Source organism: Parasteatoda tepidariorum, chromosome 1 (assembly GCF_982258835.1).
Source record: "Parasteatoda tepidariorum strain Cologne lab strain chromosome 1, Ptep-v5.0, whole genome shotgun sequence".
NCBI classification, from domain to species: domain Eukaryota; kingdom Metazoa; phylum Arthropoda; class Arachnida; order Araneae; family Theridiidae; genus Parasteatoda; species Parasteatoda tepidariorum.
The window spans coordinates 55062129-55085074 of NC_141755.1; the positions used below are offsets into that span (position 1 = coordinate 55062129).

Sequence of the window (22946 nt, forward strand, 5' to 3'; positions counted from 1 at the left end):
ATATAGATGCTCAGAAATAAAAATTAATTTTATCTAATTGACAACAATCTATACCAAAATTTATTTGATGGAATATCAAAAATTATGTTTTAACTATATTGAAATAATATTCTAATAAATGAAATATTATGAAGAGAAAGAAATTATTTTTATAATCACGAAATTTCTACACTATATACTGGGTTGCTAATCAATTAGAAGACTTGAATTCCCAACTTTTTCAGATTTTGCAGACATATTTTTAAAAAAATTCCAGTCTCATAACACTCTGATCAGTATACAGTCTAATTTGTACTGGCAGTACCATGGCCAAAATATATCACGAAAATCTAATATTAGTAATTTATATATTACGTTGTATAATTTATTTCAATTAAAAAAAATACCACAATTCAGAGAAAAAATGGCTGTAAAGACAAAAAAAAAAAAAAAAAAAAAAAAAAAAAAAATTATTTAAGTCTCACTCAGCCAACACAGAAAACTATAATGTTTGTTTGAAATCCACAATTCTTAAGTCAATCGTAGAAACTCCTGATGAAAAATTCCTATTTAATTATATTTAGTATCTAGTTTAATTTAATCAAGGGTTGATCCAGCATTCAAATTCATCAGGAATTGGACCCACCTAAACTCAAATTCGAAAGTGGAAAAGGCCGAAAAACAGTGAATGAAAAACAATAACACATTCAGTCAAAGTCGTAAAATTACAATTGATCGAATGTAGGGTTTAGTGAGAAAAAGTCCAAATGAGGACACATAAAATTACGGCGGAATTATCAAGAATAGAACAAATCAAACCAGGGTGACTAAATTTCAAATACCGTAATCACATGGTATAGAAATTATTAGTATTTGAAAAACCATGTAAAAAGGGCTGAAAAATGTATAAATGTTGGGGGGAAAAAACTATCAGCAAACATTAAGATTGACTGAATTATAACTAATCCAATACGCCAGAGGGGGATTAAACTCAAAATTGAAGTTGGCACGCCAAATTCAAAATTCTCACGGCGTAATAACACATTAAGCAAACCTGACTTAATTTGAAAAACGATAAAAAAAAATTGTGGGCTGACAATAAATAAATAAAAAATAGTGATTGCTGCAACAAAAGTTTATTTATTAAGAAATATTCGGAAAAAATAACTTCAATTTTCTTAAAATTGCGGCCTAAAAAAAACAAACCTGGATTGACCTCCAGGATATTATAGTTATGCTTTATAATTTTCAAGAGTAACAGCAATCTCCATGCTTCCCACGAGTTCTTAATAACAAGTTTAATTGAATTCATATAACAAACCTTGATGATAGAGGATTAGGAAAATTAACAATAAAAGGCAATAACTTTTAATAGAATATGGAACGTCATTTATCCCAATAAATTTCTTAATAAAAAATAAGAATAGACAATCTGAAGTTCCAGGGGTCTGTCTAAGTTTTTTTTTTTAATCTATTTTGTAAAAATGAAAAATTATATTAAAAAATCAACACAAAAATATGGTAAAGTAAGAAATTATTTTCAAAAATTGTCACTACAAATAAAAATAATTTATTACTGGTAAATTTAAATTTTTTATTTCTTCAAAAAAAATTTTGGTATTATAAAATTTTGAGCTAAAAATTGTATCCAAATTTCAAAATTCATAAAAATTAAGTCTCCATAATTAAATTTCAACTTTAATTTAATAAAAACATGCATTTAACAGTACTAGCACAAAAAGTTATTTTAATTATGAGAACATTTTCAACTGAGTCATACAGAAAAGTTTCACAGAGAAAAAAATGGCTCATAAAAAAAAATAATGAAGGTTTGTTAGAATAAATTTACAACAGTGTTTAAGATAAAGTTAAAATTTTGACTCCCCGTAAAGTTTATAGAGGGAGAGCCTCATTGTCTTATTGACAAAAAAAAAAAAAAAAAAAAAAAAATAATAATAAATACCCAGAAGAAAAGTTTGGCTTTGATATGGCATAAGTGATTGGTTAGGCATACCACATTGCACTATCTGGCTAAACAAGTGCTACCTTTTCGTAAAAGACAGCTGACAGAAAAGCTCCTCTTTTTCATAGATTGCCACTAGAACGGGAACGTGCTTTATTTTTGAAACCACCATTTTTCCTTGCGAAAGTACCATTAAACGATAGTAAATTTACCCTGGATAGACCCCTGAATTCATCTGTTATGGATTTAATCAACCAAAACTTTTTCCCAGTTGAAAGATTTCTAAGTCACAAAACTATGGAATAATACAGTTCTGTGAAACTTGGGTCCATATCAAATGCAGACCTGCCAACTTTAGAAAATAAAAAAGCAGGAGACTCTTTCTGTATCACGGCATAGCGCAATATTGAAAATTAAACCTGATTCACACTTCCTAAAGTTCAAAACTAACAAAATATGTCAATAATGAATACAATACTTTATAAATGTATTTCTTAATTTTCTTTTAACTGCTACTGTTTTAAAACTGCAGATGTTGCTGATTTAGCATTATTTAAAAAAAAACTGGCATCTATAGAAAGTGAAAAAACATTTTGCCTAATGGTGTCCAAGATATCTCCGATTTTGCCATTTCATTGGTTATTGCTGCTGTTTTGGTTCACACTCACCATAATTTTTAGTGATGTTGCTATGGGGCAAAATTTTTCTAAATAAATGCCCAGCATGATCTGAAGCACAAGTTGGGAAGGAAATTGCACAAATTGTTGCTTTTTTCCTCTATCTTGCACTAAATAGAAAAAAGCAGGAGAAAACACCCTGAAGGCCTGAGGGCGAAGATTTGAGGCAAAAGCAGGAGACTCCTGCTAAAAGCAGGAGAGTTGGCAAGTCTGCAAATGGGTGAAACTAAACTCTTGCTGCTTGTTTTAAGAGAAATGCTAACCTAAAGAACACATGTTTGGCGATCATCAAATCATAACTCCCTGACTTTTATAGAATTGGGCACTTGGCTTAAAAATGTTTAATTCCCTGATTTTCCAGGTAGTGTAGCAACCCTACATATAATGCAATTCAGCAAGGGTACAAGTAACTAAAATCAGTCCATATCAAATTAGATTTTATTAAACCAAAAAGAATGCATAATACAGAAGGAAAAAAATTTATAAATAAATTTTTTTCTCCATTAAATATACTTAACAGTAAATGTAATCAAACTTCAAAAAAATAAAAATTCCCTGAAAAAAACTATTCATCTTACCTTGATAGTACCTAGATCCATTGGATGTTTAATAACTTCATGATAATCTGGTAGATCCAGAAGTTTTGCATCAACTGGTTTGTAAAATGGCCATGCATAGCCCTAAGATTTAAAATAAAATCATGATAAAGACCTTGTTCTTTTATTATTATTATTTTTTATTATATACACTTTTTTAAATATTATATACATATAGGTAATCTATAATAGAAAGTAAGTTTCATTTAGCAAAGCAAATAAGTGAAACAAAAATTTAAAACTATTTAATAATGAACAAAGGGTCATACTATTTTTTGACATAGACAACATTAATTAGACCATTATCACAGAACTAAGGCGATTTCATCACAAAACTAAGTCACCTATGATTGTAACAACTGAGTAACCTGTGGTTGCAACAATCTGACCTGCAAATTATTTGTTCACATGTACACTTTATGGAAACACTCATGGCATTTGATCCATACACTCTGCTAATTTGTCTGAATTTAAAAAGCTCTGATATTTTTCGCATCAAATGATCTACCAGACTTTTAACTCTTACTGAACAAGTATCACATAAATTCTTTTTTCTAGGCAAAGGCAAAACAGAAAGAATACATACATTTGAGCTAACAAATTCTGTGGGGGAAAATGACACTTATTTTTTAGATTACCCGATTAATAAACAAATGAAAAAATTAGAATGACTGTACCTCTCTATGTACCGTTTCTGGTAAAAAAATAACACAAATTGGGTAACAAAAGGAGATTTTTTACCCAGATTCTTTTTTGAGGAAAAAAAAGAATAAAGTTTAAAAGAGTAAATTATTTATTGAGAATTATCTATTTGGTTTCATTTTAACAAATATACAGCTGCAAGGTGTATGCTAATTGTTCTAAAACAAATACAACAAAAAATTGTAGATAAAAGGTGCTTTTGCTTAAATTTACAGGAAATGTTGGAACATAAAATACATGTTCTAATCATTGTTTTTTTAAAACCCCACAAGCAAGGAAATTAGTTTTAACTATATGGTCATGACATATTTTTTAACCTTTAATTCTTTTCCCAATTAAAATATTCATTAAAGAAGAATCCTATCAGAAACCAAATTCTTTCTTTAACTTGCAACCATATTTAAGTCAGTCAAAGGCTTGCCTTGGTAAAATCCTCTCAACTTTATTTCCTAAATAATTGGTTGACTTATTCTTTTATAACTGCAATTAGAATTTCTGAGAAGTTGCCAAATAATAATGGATCTTTCTCTGGATAGCGTCACGATGGATTGTTAGCAGTTATTTATGCTTTAAAGAAAAATAAATTTCTATCTTCAAGAAAAAAATCTGGAAATATATTTAAAGGAAAACATTTATAGGAGGTACTTCATTACCTAATTTTTCATTAAGTTACACTTTTATATCAATAATCATAGAAAATTTGTTCACTTAATACTTAATTTTGATCAAGCTAACCATTAATTTAAATTTAGCAAGTGATTAGACTTAATGAAAAACATTATCTTTGTTAAATAGTGAACCTTCTAACCCCTTATTTAAGTCTAAATTCAAACTATGTATACTTTTCCTTACAGAATTAGGTAAATTTAGAGACATACAAATACAGGTAAATAGAAAAGTTTATTTATTTATTGAATGTTATGAATCCTGTACTTACAATACGTTTAGTATTGGACACATGTGCAAACATAAGCAAAATCAGAGTTCAAAATAGAAACAATTATAAGTTTGGATTAGACAATATTAATAGCAAAAGACTACTTTACCCCATGTTTCTTAGCAAAGAGTTCTTTCAATACTACATTACAATATTTTAGCTGTTCATTAAGTTTTCCTTTCTTAGGCTTTCCACAAGGCTGCTGCAAAAAATAAATAAAACGTTCAATAGCAAAAACATATAATTTGACATAGATTTGGCTTAAATTTAATTTTGAACAATGAGGCATAATAACTTATTTTTAAATTTCAAAAAGCTCCAAAATGCTCCAAATGAACACTTTTAATATTGAGACACAGAATACAAATCCAAAATCATTGTTGAAAGCTTTAAAAGCGAATGCACAGACCGCAGCAGTTTTCATAGGAATGTGTACAGATAAGTCTTTTTTATAACTAAGTTCAAAACAATTTTCTTCTAGCTAATTCTACAGTAAGGTCAACCAAATGAGGAAAAATTTAAAATATTTCGTAACAATCAAGATGTGATTTAAAAAGATGAAGATAGAGAAATATTAACTCTTTACTTGACACATTTATTTTTCAATCAGTTTACAGGCTGTTGAATGAAGGGCAATGACATCTAAATTTTTAGTCACATTGACTTTGAAAAAAAATTCAGTTTCTTTTCTATTTATTAATTCATATTACTATTGAGAAGTGAAGTTAATGATTATTGAAGTAAACTACATAAAGACAGGTCCTGTATCTAGAATTACAGCACATTTTTAATTTTTACAAGAATTCTCCTAAGACACTTAAGATATTTTAAGTCTGACACCAAAATGAATTTTTTTTTTTTTTTTTTTTGTTCTGAGTAAATAATATCAGAACTTAATTTTTCAGTTTAAAGCAAGGTACTATAGCTCATTGCTTTAATCTATTTAAATTTTATAAATATTGAATATTTCTTTCGTTAATGAATAATAATTTTCACACCCAACTTATATCTGACACAATTGTTTATTTTACATTATAATTTACTTTCACTTATTTTCCTCATATTTTCCCTTTTACTTATAAGCATATCCCACTTCAGCAAGCTAATTTCATGTTCTGTTTTACTATGTTGGACTTCATTCATTTTTTCATTATACACTAAGTGAGTTGCAATTTCTCTTACTAAATTTCGCTACCCATTTTATTTATTTAAAGCAAAAAATAATTAACACAATTAATTCATTGTGTATATTTGTTATTCAAATTATCTTATGAGGCATTTAGCATTCACTTCCATATTGAAGATATTAACTAATAAAATATAATTATTTTTATTTAACTGGAAGCATATTTTGTTTTTATCATCAGTTATGAATTCAAAATTTACAAATACTTTTTTTGAAATCAAAAAATTATAATTCATAGGAGTATTCCTTTCTTTGATAAAATATAGAAAAGAAAGAAAAAAAAAGCGAACAGGTTAGGAAGTACAGAGAAAAAATTGTTCAAAGTCACGAAAAAAAAAAAAAAAAAAAGAACAAGTCTTACACCATTTTACTAAATTTGCAAAATATCCAAAACATAACAAACATAGAAATATTATAAACATATAAATATAAGTTCAAAGATACAGAATATTAAAATTGCCTACTGGTAAGCAGTTTTTCTATTTCAATGTATATTAACATAATATTACAACGTATATGCATAATATAGTTGCGATATGTGAAACGAGTGGGATACCGCAACATTTATCTAGTATGGTATGTTAAGTGCAAAAGGTGATTTTAAATGACTAGACATAGAAAATACAGTAAAATGCAACAAGAAAAAGAGAGTATCTTAAATTTAAGGAAGCATCCAAATGAAAAAAATTCCAAATATCATCTTAATAAAAAATTGGAATAGGTTTCAGTGTTTATAATTGTATTTATTGATTCACATTTAAAATAAATAAGTCAAACACAAAAAAAAAAAAAAAATTTATGTCTGAAACAGATATAAAATATTTTAAAACTGCTTAAATTACTTTATTCAAATGTAAGCTTCAAAATTGAAAAACAAAAGTGAATTAAAAAATAAAAAAGTCAATACATTCTAAAAACACTTCAGAATTAAAAAAATCTAGTACAAGATACAATCAATGACATTAAACGATACCATTAATGTAAAAAAAAAAGTGAGCTGCCAGGAGGAGAATTTTCCACTTGCCAGATTGCCAAATATTTCAGACTATAAATGAATTAATAATCAACAATTTGTAAGAAGACACCTTAACTAAGACTATTTCTTTAATATTATTTCTTCACAGTACTATAATTTAATGTTTGTATAGATTGATAAGCTTGTTATAACAGTTATTTTTAAAGCTAATTTTGCATAAATAGACAATAAGGAAGTATCTTAAACTTAGTTCATGTGCTTAAAAAATATGGGAGCAAGTGAAAACCTCAAAAGTTGCTTTATTGCATGAATATAAACAAGTTTGACAATAGATAGCTTCCTATTTTTTTTTCCTACCTAAAAATATATTTATAAGAAAATACAAGATTTTTAGAAATAGAATGAAAAAATTTCAAGCGATCAGTATTATACTGGAATACGATCCCCAATAGTAGAGACATTTAAATAAAATATCTTATGATTAAGTAATAATGAAATAAATCTATGTTAATGAAGAAAAATCTCTGATCTTTCAGGTAATCTAGGCATCTTCAAGTATAAAAAATTTTATGCATAATACTTAAGATAATTTCAGTTTGAAGCAAAAGCATGAACAATTTTAACTAGAAAATCATGCAACAGTCTATATGTTTAAAAATTAACTTAAGATACAGTAGAGAACCAATTATCCGGGATGCTCGGGACCATCGCTATCCCGGATATCTGAATTTCCCGGTTTTCTGGATCGACCAAAAAGTGTCGTTAATCGATGTTTTATCGAACCCGAAGTACAAGGAAAAAGTGTAATGCATAAAGTAAGAGAAAAAAGAAAGGTACTCCTAACTTTAAAAAGAAAAAAAAATTGTAGAACTATAACATTTAAAAGAATAAAAAAATTTGCAAGTTTAGACAAGGAAATCAAGTTTAAAAGATACAAAATTCTCATATTTATTTTTTAAAAATAATTACAATTCCTAAATTAAATAATATAAACAAAACCAATGATTAATAACGCAATATATTTCATACCTAATTATACGGGGGGGGGGAAAGGATAAAATAAAAAGAAAACTTATTAATCTAAATAAAAACACTTGAAAATTATCGAACCGAAACGATAGTTAAAAAAAGGCACTAGCATAAATATTAAAACCCGGAACAAGGCAAGATCAACGGAATTCAAAAAAAAAAAAAAAAAAAAAAAAAACCTAATGATAAAATTTATGAATAAAAAGAATTTATTGAGTGCGAAATTTATCGCGAAAAGAAAAGAAATCAAACGTAGAGGAATCAGAAAAACAAAACTGCAATCTGCTTCTTAACCCTTTCGAGCCGACTGTCACATATATGTGACAGCAAGAAACGCGCTCACTTCCCGGCCGACACACCCGCGTGTCAGAGAGTTTTCTCGTTCACCCCCGACCGTCACTTATTTGTGCCAGTGTTTCGGAACGTTTTAAAAAATGAAATTTCTTCCAAAAGATAGCATTGTATGTCCATATGGTTTCAGATACATGTAGATTTGACCTTCTACTCAAGATGAAAGTACATTCACGTGGTTTTTAGGGGAAGGAGGGGAGGGGGGAATGTTTTATGAGGGCTCTTTAAATTAGCACGTGATATTTATTTACAGTAAGTAAGGGAGTTTTTTTTATCTCTCGCTACTTTCGATTTTCGGATTAGTTTTTAGTGGATAATTAGATCTTGTAGGCTTGAATTTTTTTTTTTTTTTTTTTTTTAACCGTTAGAATGTCGAAGCGTCGAAAATTTTTAACTGAGCTGGAAATAGAGGAAATTATGCAAAATATTTAAACTTATTAATATTTATATTACATTTGAACAAGAAATAACTTAAGTAAATAAAGTATCCATAGAAATATATATAAAGCATATGTCACTTAAATACTCTACAGAACAATATTAAACAACGCGCTGATATTTCGGTAATTTCATGGAATTAGGCTTAACATCGAAAAACCCTCCGGCCCTGGGGAGACACACGCTAGAGAGACTGCCGGCCTCAGCGGTAAGCGCGCTTTCGCGCTTTGCGTCGCGAAAGGGTTAAAATAATCCTATGTTTAAATTAATAAACAATTCTCCTTTTATTTTATTTTTTTTTGTTGATAAAAACAAGATTCTTAATTACAGGAGATGTGATTCCACACCAAGAAAAACTTGCAATTGATACCGCACTTCCAAAGAATGAGAATTTATTCGAAAGAAAAAGATTTTATTTTTATTAGTCGATGTCAAATAAATATATTTTTCTCTTTTCTTTTTCTGTTCACTGATATGCATGCAATGCATTTTCCTCACCCCCCTCGTAAATCAAGCAGAAAACGAAATCAGCATGCCACACCCTTGAGTTTGATTGACGGCCTAAAGGAAAAAATAAAACATTCCTCCCTTCCCTGCCTTCAAGGTCACGGAGGAAATGACGTTTCTCTGGGTAAACGGGGGAATAAATTTTCCCCTTCCTTACATTTTCCTCTACTCAACTTCAAGGATGAGTCAAATTTCCGCTTTTTTCGTTCTAATTTAAAATTGTTCTAGATTAAAATGGCGGGAAAATCAAGCAAAATTTTTCCCGGTTTTCTGGTTTCCCGGTTATCTGGATACCGGATAAATGGTTCTCTACTGTATAAGAAATCATATTAAGAAACTACATTAAGATAAAAGCATAACCACATTACTGAGAAACTACATTAAGATAAAAGCATAACCACATTACTGAAATCCTCAATTTAAGAACTTATCTTATCAATATCGGAAAATTACTTCAGTTAATTATGGAGTATAGACACTTTGCACACATTGATGAATAAGAATGTACTTCTACCTTTTTCAAAAGCAATAGCATAAGATGTCATTCAGCATTTTCTACCTTCACACACACAATCAGTTATAAAATGATTTTGATTAAAGTTGGTGTGAAAAAGATTAAATTAATATAGGCTAATATAAGTGAAAATTGAATTTTGTTGTTTGGGCAAATGGAGTTAGTTATATCAACAATTTTTGTTTTTACTAAAATGTATAGAAAATTCTAACTTAAACACATGCAGAAGCAATACAAAAATTTATAAAGAAATATAATAAAAAATACCAACTTACAGTAAATTCTTTATCACTTACAGGTGGTTCAGGGAGATCTTTAGATGGTTTTTTAATAGGTCTTCCACTCTCCCTACGAGTAGAGACTTTGGCAGATTTTATATCTTTAGGAACTAATTCAGGTTCCACCTTAACAATATCAGCTGATGGCGTTGTTGTATCTGCCTTTCTTTTAACACCTCTTTTAGCCTTTAAAAAAAGCAACAAAAATTTTTTTAAATACGTGAAATAATAATTTGAAAAATATATAAACGATTTTAGAAATTTATGTTTTTTCTATTATTCATAAAAATTTTTATATTATTCATAAATAATTAAAAAAGTTTGATTCAATATGCAAGCACTATGTTTTTATATCCTCTGTGAATATCAAGTCTTTCTCGCTTGGTCCTTTTTTATTTTCTGTATCAATAATGTAAAAATATCCTAATATTTAAAGTATCCTATAATACTATTTCCCTGAAATGCAGACATTCCAAATTATCTTTTAGCAAGTTGTCAGTTGGCATCAGGGTGGAAATAAATCGTGATTTTTCTATTCTCATTTGAAAGTATACAAGAATTATTAAGACATTTTGGTTAAGAAATTTTTTTTCTCACTAGAATTATATACAAAACATGCCTTTATTGCTCATCGGAGAAAAAGAATAATGAAAAATAAAGAATAATAAAGTAAAAAATTTTCAGGGGTCTGTCCAGACATTTTGTAAAGGTCCTGTTTTTGTAAAATTATGAAAAAATTACTTAGTGCAATTTGTGAATATAAAATAAACGTTAAGTCACATTCTTTCAACCAGGGTTGTGCTTTTATGAATTTGTGCAAATGGGGCCCTGTTATTGCAAAAAACTTTTTCAAGGAGTTTTTAAATTGTAAATAGATACAAGATTATGATCAACACTGTAAAATTATAATACAAAAAAATTAAAATTTTCAAAAATAAACAGCATTTGCTATTAAATTAGAGACGCAACATACATATATATAGTCTATACAGCTGAACGTAGAATATTAATTTCGGACGAATAATGGAAGAAGCGTCTGCCGAAGACAAAACTTAATTTGTTTACATTACACCGTCTTGTGACGACATCCTTGTTAATACATGTGGGTTTCTAGCATTTTTTTGACAGTTATTAAATTACACATCTTCAAAAAAATATATGTACAGTGAAACCTCCGTTAAGCAGACATTCATGGGACCAAAAAATTTGTCCGTTTAAGGGAAGGGTACCCTAATAACGAAATTTAACATCGTAGATTGTTTTTAGAATATTCTCAAAGATGTAGAAATAATTAAATAATATCTACAAGGATACTGTAAATATCTACAAGAATATTTATTTAAACAATAAGAAAGATAAAAAAGAATATATAAAGAAGTTTGATATAAATACATAATTCTGGATGTAGCTACAGATAAATAAATATAATTTTCCTATTAGCATAGATACTCAAGTTAGACATATGATACCAAATAGGAGCGTACTGTCCTCAGTCTGTTTCAATTATTAGGTTCACATTCCCTTACACCTACTTATCATTTGATAGGGAACATGGTTAATACCTTCTTGGAAAATAAACCTCCCATGATTCACAGAAAAAAAAGTAATGCATACCTGTAAGTCATGAGGACCTATGGAGATGATTATTCACAATTGATCAGCTATCAAGTGTCTGAATAAATGTTTCATTTATATAAACACCTCAAAGATTATACTTCTGTTCTCTCTTTTTTTTTTTTTTACCCCAGTTGTGTTAAATACAGTCTTCAAATTGATAAGAAAATTAAAGAAATTTTTAATGGGGAAGAAGCATTGAGAGAAGTCATTTCAACTTGAGGGGTCTCATAACCTGTGTGGTTCAGATGAAAAGATCAAAAAAAAAATGCCGATGTCAGAATTATTTCAGGAGTGCAGTACCATTTTCTCTCCTTTCTTTACAAAGATAAGGCAAGGTGACAGGGGAAAGATTGATTTTTCGGTGGTGAAATAGCTGAGCAATATTTTTAGTTAGGGATAAAGCAAAAAGTTTTATTTACATGCTTTAAAAATGGTGAAAAGTTGTTTTTTTTTAGCTTGCAATTTATTTTGAAAAAGTAGTGCCCGGTTTGTAGAGATAAAAAACAATGTTTCAGAACCAAAATGACTATCCGCGTCCGGTTACCGAGTGCCCGCTTTGCGGAGAATGTACGCAATGGTTTATTCATAGAAGATTCCCGGGGAATTAAAAATATGTCCGTATTGAGAGGCGTCCGTTTTTCAGGAGTGTCCATAACAGGAGATTTCACTGTATTCAAATTTGTTTACACACGAAACTCAATTAACTTATTTGATTATTAAAGTTTAATATGACAATTTAATAGTTTTTTCGACTTTTTTTATTGCTAGTGCTACCGATTTCAAATTTTTTTTTTTGAAAAAAATCTGTTTATTTCTCAGTTGATCTAATTTCTTCAAAATTTTAATCGCGCATACTAACCACTTTTTGATATGCTGAATTTATGTAGATAGTACAGTAAAACTATGTAGTGTATTTTCAACAGTTATTGATTTTATTGCAGCTTTTAAATATTCTGATACATCCTCAATGTTTTTCATTTTAGGTGTTTACCACGGGTGAAATGTGAAAAAAAGTGAAGACTGAAATTGGTCCTGTGAATTGAAGACTTTCACTCACCGTGTTTACATACACCTACCATGATTATTATTCTTTAATTACTGATTATATTACGATTTCAACAATTATGTCCTCTGCTTTAGTTCAGAAACAAGTAATTATGAATATATATGTTTACATTTATGTTTTTTAAATATTCACATTTAATATCCGTCCACATAATCTATATTATGCTTAAATAACTAATTTGTATATCAATCATAGGACTAACAATGCATTGCATTGTTAGTATATATCAGGGGTGGCCAAGCTCCTTAATAGTCGAGCAATTTTCAAAGATTCAATAGAAAACAATTTTTCCTTACAGAAATTATATTTATTGAAAACATATAAATAAAAGTACAAAATATGCGTATTGAATTTAAATATTAAACACATTTATTTTACTTTTCTTGATAATTCTTTTCAATAAAGTGAAAAATTAGTGACAGCACTTCTCAGCAAAAAAATAAATAAATAAAAATGCAGCAAGAAAAAAAATGAAATGTCGCCTATATTGGTTGTTTGTATATGTTGTGAAATGTCATTGTGGATTTCACTTTTTCTTAGGAAAAAAAAAAGAATTAATTATTGGTAGATCGATTACGCCACTGTCAGGGTTGCCACTCAAATCTGGAAAAAAAATTCTGTGTTTTCCCTGTACAAATTATACGCAATATATTAAGAGGAAACAACAATTACTGAGCTCTTGTGTCAGCTATAATGAGCTAACTATATTTATTAGTTTCAATTGCTGGAAAAACAGCTGAACATACTTAAATAATGCTATAATAAATTAAAAAGTTCAGAATAGCTGAAATATCATGGTTAAATATCCCACATATTACGCTTTGAGTGGTCACCATTTTTTAAAAGACAAAAATAAAAAAACAAAATTCCCTGCATTTTCCCTGTTATTTTAGGTGATTTTTAAATTCCCTGTATTTTCCAGGTTTTCCCTGTGGAGTGGCAACCCTGACTGTTTATGTTCGTTCATGCGGTTTTCGATGAGTCATATCACTCTTAACTTGGCCGGAAATGAAATTTGTTACAATATTGCACTTAGTCTTTCATATTTGTTGTCAGTAATTTGAAAGACATTTGAAACACATACGGAACAATAATAAGCTTCTAAAATATAATAGCACAAACTCGGGTACATTTATCAAGAGCCACAAATAATCCTTCTGTATATATAATCAAGTTCAGATCTCTTAAAAATAAGTGCATAAGATTATTATTATTATTTTTTAAAAAAAGAATTTTTATGCCAGTTATTTCTGAGAACCTTTATATATGCATATAATTTTGTATATAATAATCCTTCAATAAAATACATCGCAAGAGAGATATGAACTAGGACCAGCATTTTCAAAACATAACTAACCCTGTATCAATACTTAGGTAAAACAAATTTCACATTGCATATAAATATTTTAAATTATAAATTAAGTATTTCACATGAAAAAAGATAACCTACTTTAGGTGTTTGATTAATAATTCCACTTTGAGATGAAAGACTCGGTAGCTGATTTGCAGTATTGTGACTATCATTAACATTTACAGAGTTTACTTTGGCATTGGGCAAAGGTTTAGTCTCAACAGCATTGGTCCCTTTCCGGGGTGATGTTGAACTTGTGCCACTATAAGTATTTGATCTCAGATTTTGACTGATACCTGAAGAATTTACAGCTGAGGCAGAGAGAGTTGTAGTGGAGTTAGTACTTCCAGGAACAGTAGGAGAAACTGTACTGGTTGTGGATAGAGGAGATTTTGACTGGACGGTCGAAGAATTAACATTGGATTCTACAGGTGAGTCTGTAGAATTCACTGAAATATTTAAAGTCATTAAACAAAAAGAAAAATATTTTATTTTTAACAAATATAATTCTAGAAGCAGAATAAGGGGAAAAAATAAGCCACAACTTTTAATCAATCATTTTATAATAAAAATTTTGAGCCAAGTATCTATTTTGAACCATTTAAGTTGCTGTTTTAAACATTTTAAAGTGAGAATAAATTAGCACTGAAGGATCATACCATTACGCAATAATTAACTTTTTGGAAAAGACAATAATTCAACTTTAGAAGTGGATTTCAAGAGCTAAGATTTCTTACATTCATCATGAATATTTTGGGTTTTGATAGTGGATGCAACGTTATTTCAATTCAGAAATATTACACTCTTTAGAGCATGCCATGTGACAAAATGTGAACTATTTAACATAGTCGTCAGATCAGGAACATCTTTTTCGAAGAAAAGTTACAAACAATCTGAACAATGATAGCTTACTTAATAGAGATTTATTGCATCAAAATTAGTAATTCTTTATCACATTTCTCTAAGTTACGAAATTATGAAATATGGATACACATACGCAATTTGAATTTAATTTAAAACATCATTTCTTTATTCTGCATATTGGATTTCATATTATAAATAAACTTTACCTTTAATTTTCTCGGTATAATTCTCAAAATAAGACCAATCCACCCCCCTTTCTTTTTAGCATTTTTATAAAGGATTAATTGGAAATATTTTTATACTGCAAAAAAAAATTTCTTTCAGAAAAAGCACTTGTTTAAATAAAGACATCTAAACAGAAAATATTATGTAGATGATGATAGGGTTTCTTTGCGCAACATAAAAATAATGTCATTAGAGCATTTTTAATGTTAATTTAATTTGCAACATTACAAGTGATATGAATTATACTTATTAAAGTTTACTTTAGTTACAGTGTAACAAATATGCTAAAAATCATAGAAGAGAAGCAGCAGACTTAAGTTGTGAGCATCCCTTTTTAATAACCACCTGAGTTACGGAAAAAAAAGACAATTAGTTTATATTGATTTAGCTAAATTAAGGCTGGTAGGCTAACTTAAACTATTTTTTTAAAAATAAATAAATAACAGGGCAAAGGCTAGTTCCTGGTTGGCTGAAAATAACATTCAGCGATGATCATGATTGGAGATGCGAGTTCAATACAATAGGAAAGAGGGGTTAAGAAAAATGTGTGGTCTTCCCAATCATTTTAATTGCCATAACCGCACTTGTCTTCCTTTTTTCGTTTGTCAAGGATAATCAAGAGTCTATGGTATTGTTACTTCAGTTATGGAAATTAACTTAAAAAGTTTTGAAAAAAAAATTCTCTCCTCTCACTAAATAATCTATCATTGTGAGAGAGACTGACATATATTTAAATATATTCTTTAAAATTATTATTTCTTTATTCATAACTTTTAGTTTTTATAATAAGTATTAAGTGTGGCTGCCACATTTTTCTTAATTAGCTTTTTTTCTTGCAGTAAGTCACTAAAAATAAATTTCTGAATTTTATTTTTCTTGTTGTCACTCACTGAAAATAACAATGATCCAGATGGCTATATTTTTAAATCAAATAATTTATGGCGATGAAATTATAATGGCATCACTATCTAACTCGAGAAATTTAAAGAACTATGAAAACTTAAAGATTGAAAACATCTTTAAGTAGACGATTTTTCTATTCAGATGGAAATCTATCTTGGAAATGTAACATCAACACCCCGAATCACTGCATAAAATTATTTTAACTCTGAGAAAAGTTAGGATTCTTTTCAAGGACTAAGACAGTTTTTGATTTCTTTTCCAGATTTAGACATTTTTGGTTTCCATTAAAATAGAATGTTAATTTATGATAGTATAAAACAACTTACGATTAACAATTAATATTATTAAATTTCAATGTAAATTTTTAATTAGGAATTAAAAAACATGCCTTTTTGAATATACAAAAGAATAATACCAACCACGACTAGTTTTTCCTTTCTTTCCTTTACCTTTGCCACCAGTTTTAAGGGCTGGAATGGGTATTTCAATTTCCTATTTGCAAAATATATAGGATTTCAATTTTTCAAAATATAAAACAAAAACTGAAAAATCACAGTCATGCAAAAAAATTCCGTAACCGAGCAATTAAATTTTTTTTAAAAATAAATACACAAAAAATTTTAATGTTGCTATTATAATGAAAGACTTTTTCTTAATAATTGCACAAGTATGCAGCCATTATATATAAATTAAGTTCTAGCAATTAAAAAATAAAAATTTAAGCAGCTAAACTGAAGGTTAGCCAAAGTAATAATCTAGTGTTATTACATACCAGGAAATTAAAAAAAAAAAAAAAAAAACACTAGTGTGTTATTTACTTATGTTAAAATATGTTTCAAAGGAAAACTTACTTCAGGTGGCATTTCAGCAATTTTATTTAGAAAGAGCTTTTCTAATGTCTGAGCCATCAATACCACATCCTAAACAAAAATAATAAAAGATAACTTAAAAAAAATATTTTTACGCTCAATATTTCAACTAAACAAAATGCATTTTAATTTATAAATGTTTCTTAATTAAAAAAACAGAGATGCCAGAATTTGCAGACCAATAAGATTCTGTAAGAAGCACCAATGATGCTATTTTGTTTGTAGTTCTTTAAAAAAGAAAAATCACAATAACTGATTAATATTGATAACTATTAATATAAATACTCAAACTAGCATAGCGAACTTGAAGGACATACAAATAAATACAGAATTTTCTTTAAATTGCTAACAAGAAAGATTTGGCAGGGTCTATGCATTTGCTGAAACATTTATATTTATCATATATAAAATCATTAAAGACTTTTTTTTTTCTGAGAAAAAAATAAATAAAAAATACTCAACAGAATTTGATCATCCAATTTTTAGTGTTTGCAGAAGCAGATGACAATATTCCCAATTTTTAATATGTCATATAATTTGCTTGCTCTCAATAAGATAATGAAACTAGACACATTCTTGATTGCAGCCCTCGGGGAAAAAACTTTTGCTCAGTGCTCTAAGATGTTACAATTTGGTAAAGTTTTACAAATTAATAGAGAAAAAGGAAACTCTTTCCAAATATTTTAAAAAATATAATTTCAAATCATGTTTTTTTTCTTCATTAATTTAAAATGAATTCAGTGAAATTTTTAATATAAAATTAATTTTATTTACTTTTAACAGGGGGGCCACAAATACGAAAAAAAAAAAAAAGAATGCGACTTTTACTGAATGATTTTATCAAATTTTTCTGACTTTTATACTGGGTGCCATATTTTTATGACCTAAGTATATTTTATAACTATAAACACATATAAAATACTTTCTACTAGAGTTTCAAAAAAAAAAAAAAAAAAAATTACACAACTAATTTCTATAAGAAGAAAAGAAAATGATTTTATGGTACCTCAAAATTTTTTAATTATCTATACTATGACCCCTTTGTTATATGCAATACACATAAAGAAAAAATAAAACCTTATACTTGAAGAAAAATTAAAATCTTTTTCTAGATTCTATATAAATAAGTTCTATGCTTAAGTAAAATCAAGATTAAGCTGCTTGATTTCAATTATAGCAATCAACAAAATACTTTATACTAATACTTACTTCACCAGGTTTGTTATAGACATAACAATTCATAAACATAGTATTGATGTCTTGAATACATTCTGAAGATGAGTAATAGTAATAATTATCCAAACGTTTCTTAACAGTACCCAAATCCATTGGGTTTTTTATTATTTTGTGGTAGTCCTGAAAATGAAAAGAAAAAAACACTATGTACACGTACATTTAAAACAATAGAACTATTTCCTAGTTACAGTTGACATTCAATACCTTGGAAAACAAACGTTACCACACTTAAAAAAGACAGCTGAAACATTTCTCAGAAAATAGTAGGAAATAAAGGAAGAATAAGCAAGAAAATTGGATTGTCAGATAAAAATTCACTTTAATCTACAATTTCATGATTTCTAAAGAGGTGAAAAAGAATGCAAAATGATAAAACCAAAAATGATAATTGCATTAACATAAATAATTTTTGATTCACATAAAAAAGCATTTCACAGAATATTGTAAACATATGGCCAATTATATTTTATTCAAAGATTTATTCTGGAACAACCTTTCCCAAATGGTGTTCCACGGAACCGCAGGGTTCCGAGAATTAGCACTTCTTAACATTTTTAAAACATGTAATCATATATAAATTCCATCAACAATCCATTATTTACTTGAAACTTCCCTTGCCTTTATATTATTTTAAAGTAAAATGCCAATAAAAAAAAGAAACTATAAGATTTTTTTGGAAATAAAAAAATATCTTTCACACAATCATGCATTAAATATTACATTAGCATTTCTCTTCTCGCTTTTTAAACTAATATAAATAAATTTGTTAATAAAGGAAGTTTCCTAAGAGCTATTTTCAACTTTTATAGCATTTTCTTTTAGTTTTCATTTCAACAAAAACCATAATCGGGCTTATTTCATTTATTTTCAGCTTATTCATAACTAGACCAGATTCAGCTCCAGGAGTGGAAATTCAACTATCAGACATCATACTTAATATTACGTTATTCTACATTCCGTCAAAGGAAGGTTGATAATTTACGGTTCTATAGTAAATAAATAATTGGAACAGTTGTTCTAGAATTTCAGCTAATAGTTTCTATTCCAAATGAAGTGTATTAGGATTTGGAGGAACTAATTGGAATTGGCAATGAAGCAGCTCAATTGTTATTGCAATCCTTTCTGCCCCAGCTGCCCTAAAGATTATGGCAGCCTAATATACACTATCAGACTATGACCGGCATAATATTAATGACCTACCAATATCTTTCTTTGTCACCATCAATGAAGTTTATATTGAGAGATTTTTCTAAATTCAAATCAAAAATAATTTAATTACAAGAATCAAATGTGAACCAATTTAGAACACAAAAGAAAGTTAATCAGCATAAAACTACAACTATCAATTTCAAGAAAATATAACTTACAGGTATATTTAACTTGACAGCATCCACAGGTTGGTAAAACGGCCAGGCAAACTGGTGCTTCATTACAACTTTCATTACATTTTTGGCTAGATAATGCAATTGATTAGTATTTCGGTGTGGTTTATTGGATGGTGGGATGAAAGGAGGCTGCACCACACCGTTAACAGGCTCCACAATTGGTTCTTCGTATTTTGGCATCATGTTACTGCTGTTACTCTGTAAAAATTTAAAAAGATCAATATAAACCTTAAAACATTAAAAAAAAGAATTTTTAAATCCTAAAATTTTTACATTTCTGTTGTCATTCTCATTTTGAATTGCACCCATGCTTCATTAGACATGAGGAGTTCAAAAGAATCTATTAATTATATCCATTAAACCTAAAAAGAAGAAAAAAAAGATGAAGATTATTAATAAATTCATTTGATACATAAGGTATAATAGAATGAAAATTGTCACAATTATCCAAGATTAATTGTAACTTTATCCAAGATTAATACTGGTAAAGTATAACATAGTATTAATTGATGATTACACAACAACCAGCAAGCTTCACACTCTGCCATTATTTTAACATAATTAAATAAAAATAAATATAAGTGGCAAAAAGTTTAAAATTACTTGATTTTGAGCAAAAGAACAAATGTAAGTAATAAGAAATTAATTATAACTTTAAAATATTAGTATCATAGTATCACACATCTTTCAGTACACAAAATTTGCAGGGAAAAATTAGATTAAAATTAGAAAATTTCAGTCACTCTAAAATGCTATATCTAATAGCACCTTTGGAAAAATGGTATAACTTTTCATCAATTATTTTTTTTGTTTTGCACAGTCTGTTACCTATAATCCAATCCCATAAGCAGAATATTTTCAAATGTTCTGCAAGCATTTCACAGTGAAAAAAGTAAACTTTACATTACAATACTATATTTCCATTTAATAAATTACAGGGTCATACACAGATACACTTCATTATTTTTTAAACCAAGGCAAACATTCTTGATTTTTTTTTTTTTTTTTAATGAAGACGATGATGATGAATTATTAATAAAATGCATATGATATGAAAATCCGAACATTAAAATAACTATATCTTTCGCTGCCTTACAAATCTTTCGAAGGGACAAGTGCCCAGATGGTGCCATTTGCAAACACAAACATTTGCTGGTAAATAATATGCTTGGATTCAAAGTAAGCAACTCTATTACGCTCACGTGCAGATATTTTACTGAAGTTCGTATCAGCAGGTGTTTCTAGTTGTGACCAGAAGACCAGTTCGGACATTCCTATAGTTACAAAAGCCAATGGGAAAGTGTCCTATCCTTATCTATTCATTGCTAGAGAGGTCATTATGGTCTGTTTCAGGTCATTATGGTCTACAGAAGAATGCATGAGATTAGGGTTGGGGATTGTTCTGTAAGACTACAGAAGGCAGGTGGGCGAGGCAGGGGGGTTCTCAAGAAAATACTGTCACTTATTCAAGATACAAATTGTTCTGCAATGTACATCACAGTTTTAGGCAATTTCTGCTTCTGGGCCAATAATAATTTTCTAACTTCTACAGTTTCGTATCCTCAATATACCTTGGTAAAACTAGCAAACCAGTTAGCAATTTTGACCAGTTAATGAACTTAACATGTCATTTATGATATAGATTATGCTAATTTTAAAAATATATAAGTTTAATTCTTTACACAAATGATTTAAACAATTGAAATAATTTCTTCTAATTTACTTATGTATCAAATAGTTGCCTTTTATTTGATCAATGGTCAATACCTTTTATTTAATCCTTCTTTATGATGCATGTTATCTTAAAACCAGCTTTAATGGACGACAAACATGTGTACTGAAATTAATGTGTTCATATGGAACCAGTATTCAATAACCTTATAAGAATAAAAGTTGGAATCTGACTAAAGAAGTTCACAATTCTACAACTTTGAACTAGAGAAACATCCTCAAATATTTAAGATCCCTTGTAGTATTTTTCTTTAAGTTATTTTAAATACTAATACTACTATCAGTAAAAAAAATCAGAATTTGTTAAAAAAATCGAAACATTATAAGAAAACTGGTTCACTCTAAAAATTAGCAACCAAGTGATGTTTATAACTTATAAGTTAAGGACTTGAAATGCTTCAAAATTTGAAAAGAATTCTTTTGTTTATATGATCCTCACTGTAGGTTAAGATCAAGATTTTCATAATCAAGATTAATTATACTTTAATAAGATTACTAGATGCAGGTTCCAATGAATAACTAGTTTTCACAAAAAAGTATGTTATGATTATGTTACGTTATATGGAAGTTTTTTCAATTTTAATATTGAAGAAAGATTGATATTCATCTTATTTTACTATGATGTTAGAAGGTAATAAGAATAGAAATTATCACTATATCATAGTTATTTACTTTAAAAAAGCATGATAAAATTCTAAGACACTATGTTAAATACTATAAATTGAGAAGTAAATGAACATAATATGAAGGTTAAATCGATTAGGAAACGCTTGCAAGTTTTGATTTTAAAAAAAATCAATTTTAATAACATTTACATTGATATATAGTAAGATAAACTTACATACAAATAGTAATATTTTTTCGATGAATGTGACACGGCCATAAAGCGCTTAATTAAGCATCATGCAAATTAGCTATTATCATCAAGCACTAAGTGGTTAAAATAATTTGATATTAATGATCTCTTATACATAATAAATTGATAATACACAAAAATAGGTAACGACTTGAAAGAATCTTGTGAGCAGTAAGATAGGAATACACAAAACAAGTTTAATAGGGACGGACTATTGCGAGGATTATGTTTGGCCGGCAATACAATCACGCCAAATGCTTTGTTTTTAACGGATTTTGCGCAGCGCCATCTCATTCTAGACACTTTAACGTGAAGAGTCAGCGCCATTTTTTCGCTGTCCCTACCGACAGGCATTAAAAATATAACATGATAAAACAGTCAACTTCATACATTATATTTGCTAGAAGTCAGTTCAAATGATTATGTACTTTATAATCCCTGCAACTACAAAAAGAAACTTCTTTTTTTATATTTATAATATTTTGTTGTTGTCAAATAAGTATCATTGCAGTATACATATATACAGTGAATTAATATTACTCACATTAGAAAAATACAGTTATAACCAACTAATCGCATGAAAATGACACTAATGTGAGAATAAAACAGGATTTTAAGTTATTTTTAGGTGAAACAGAGGAGAGAACATTAATATTGTAGGGATTGTCACTTCGCTTACCGCTAAATGTAAAGGATAAAATGTATAATAT

At 28.3% G+C, this 22946-nt stretch overlaps 1 protein-coding gene across 6 annotated transcripts in view; it reads right to left on the reverse strand.

Annotated features, from left to right (window-relative positions):
• fs(1)h (female sterile (1) homeotic) overlaps positions 1-22946 on the reverse strand; it is a 37816-nt gene that overhangs the window by 14360 nt on the left and 510 nt on the right. For 2 of the 6 annotated variants that reach the window (XM_043042685.3, XM_071179777.2), the window contains exons 2-10: positions 19923-20011; positions 19632-19847; positions 18238-18384; positions 17011-17079; positions 16579-16651; positions 14267-14616; positions 10131-10319; positions 4964-5056; positions 3198-3299 (exon numbers count right to left, since the gene is read on the reverse strand). In XM_043042685.3, the coding sequence (XP_042898619.1) occupies positions 3198-3299; positions 4964-5056; positions 10131-10319; positions 14267-14616; positions 16579-16651; positions 17011-17079; positions 18238-18384; positions 19632-19847; positions 19923-19958 (1275 nt within the window). In that variant the 5' untranslated portion in view covers positions 19959-20011. Of the gene's footprint in view, positions 1-3197; positions 3300-4963; positions 5057-10130; positions 10320-14266; positions 14617-16578; positions 16652-17010; positions 17080-18237; positions 18385-19631; positions 19848-19922; positions 20012-22221; positions 22839-22946 lie in introns of those variants that run through there. The other 4 variants (XM_043042695.3, XM_043042691.3, XM_043042699.3 and 1 more) reach the window with 4 other exon arrangements.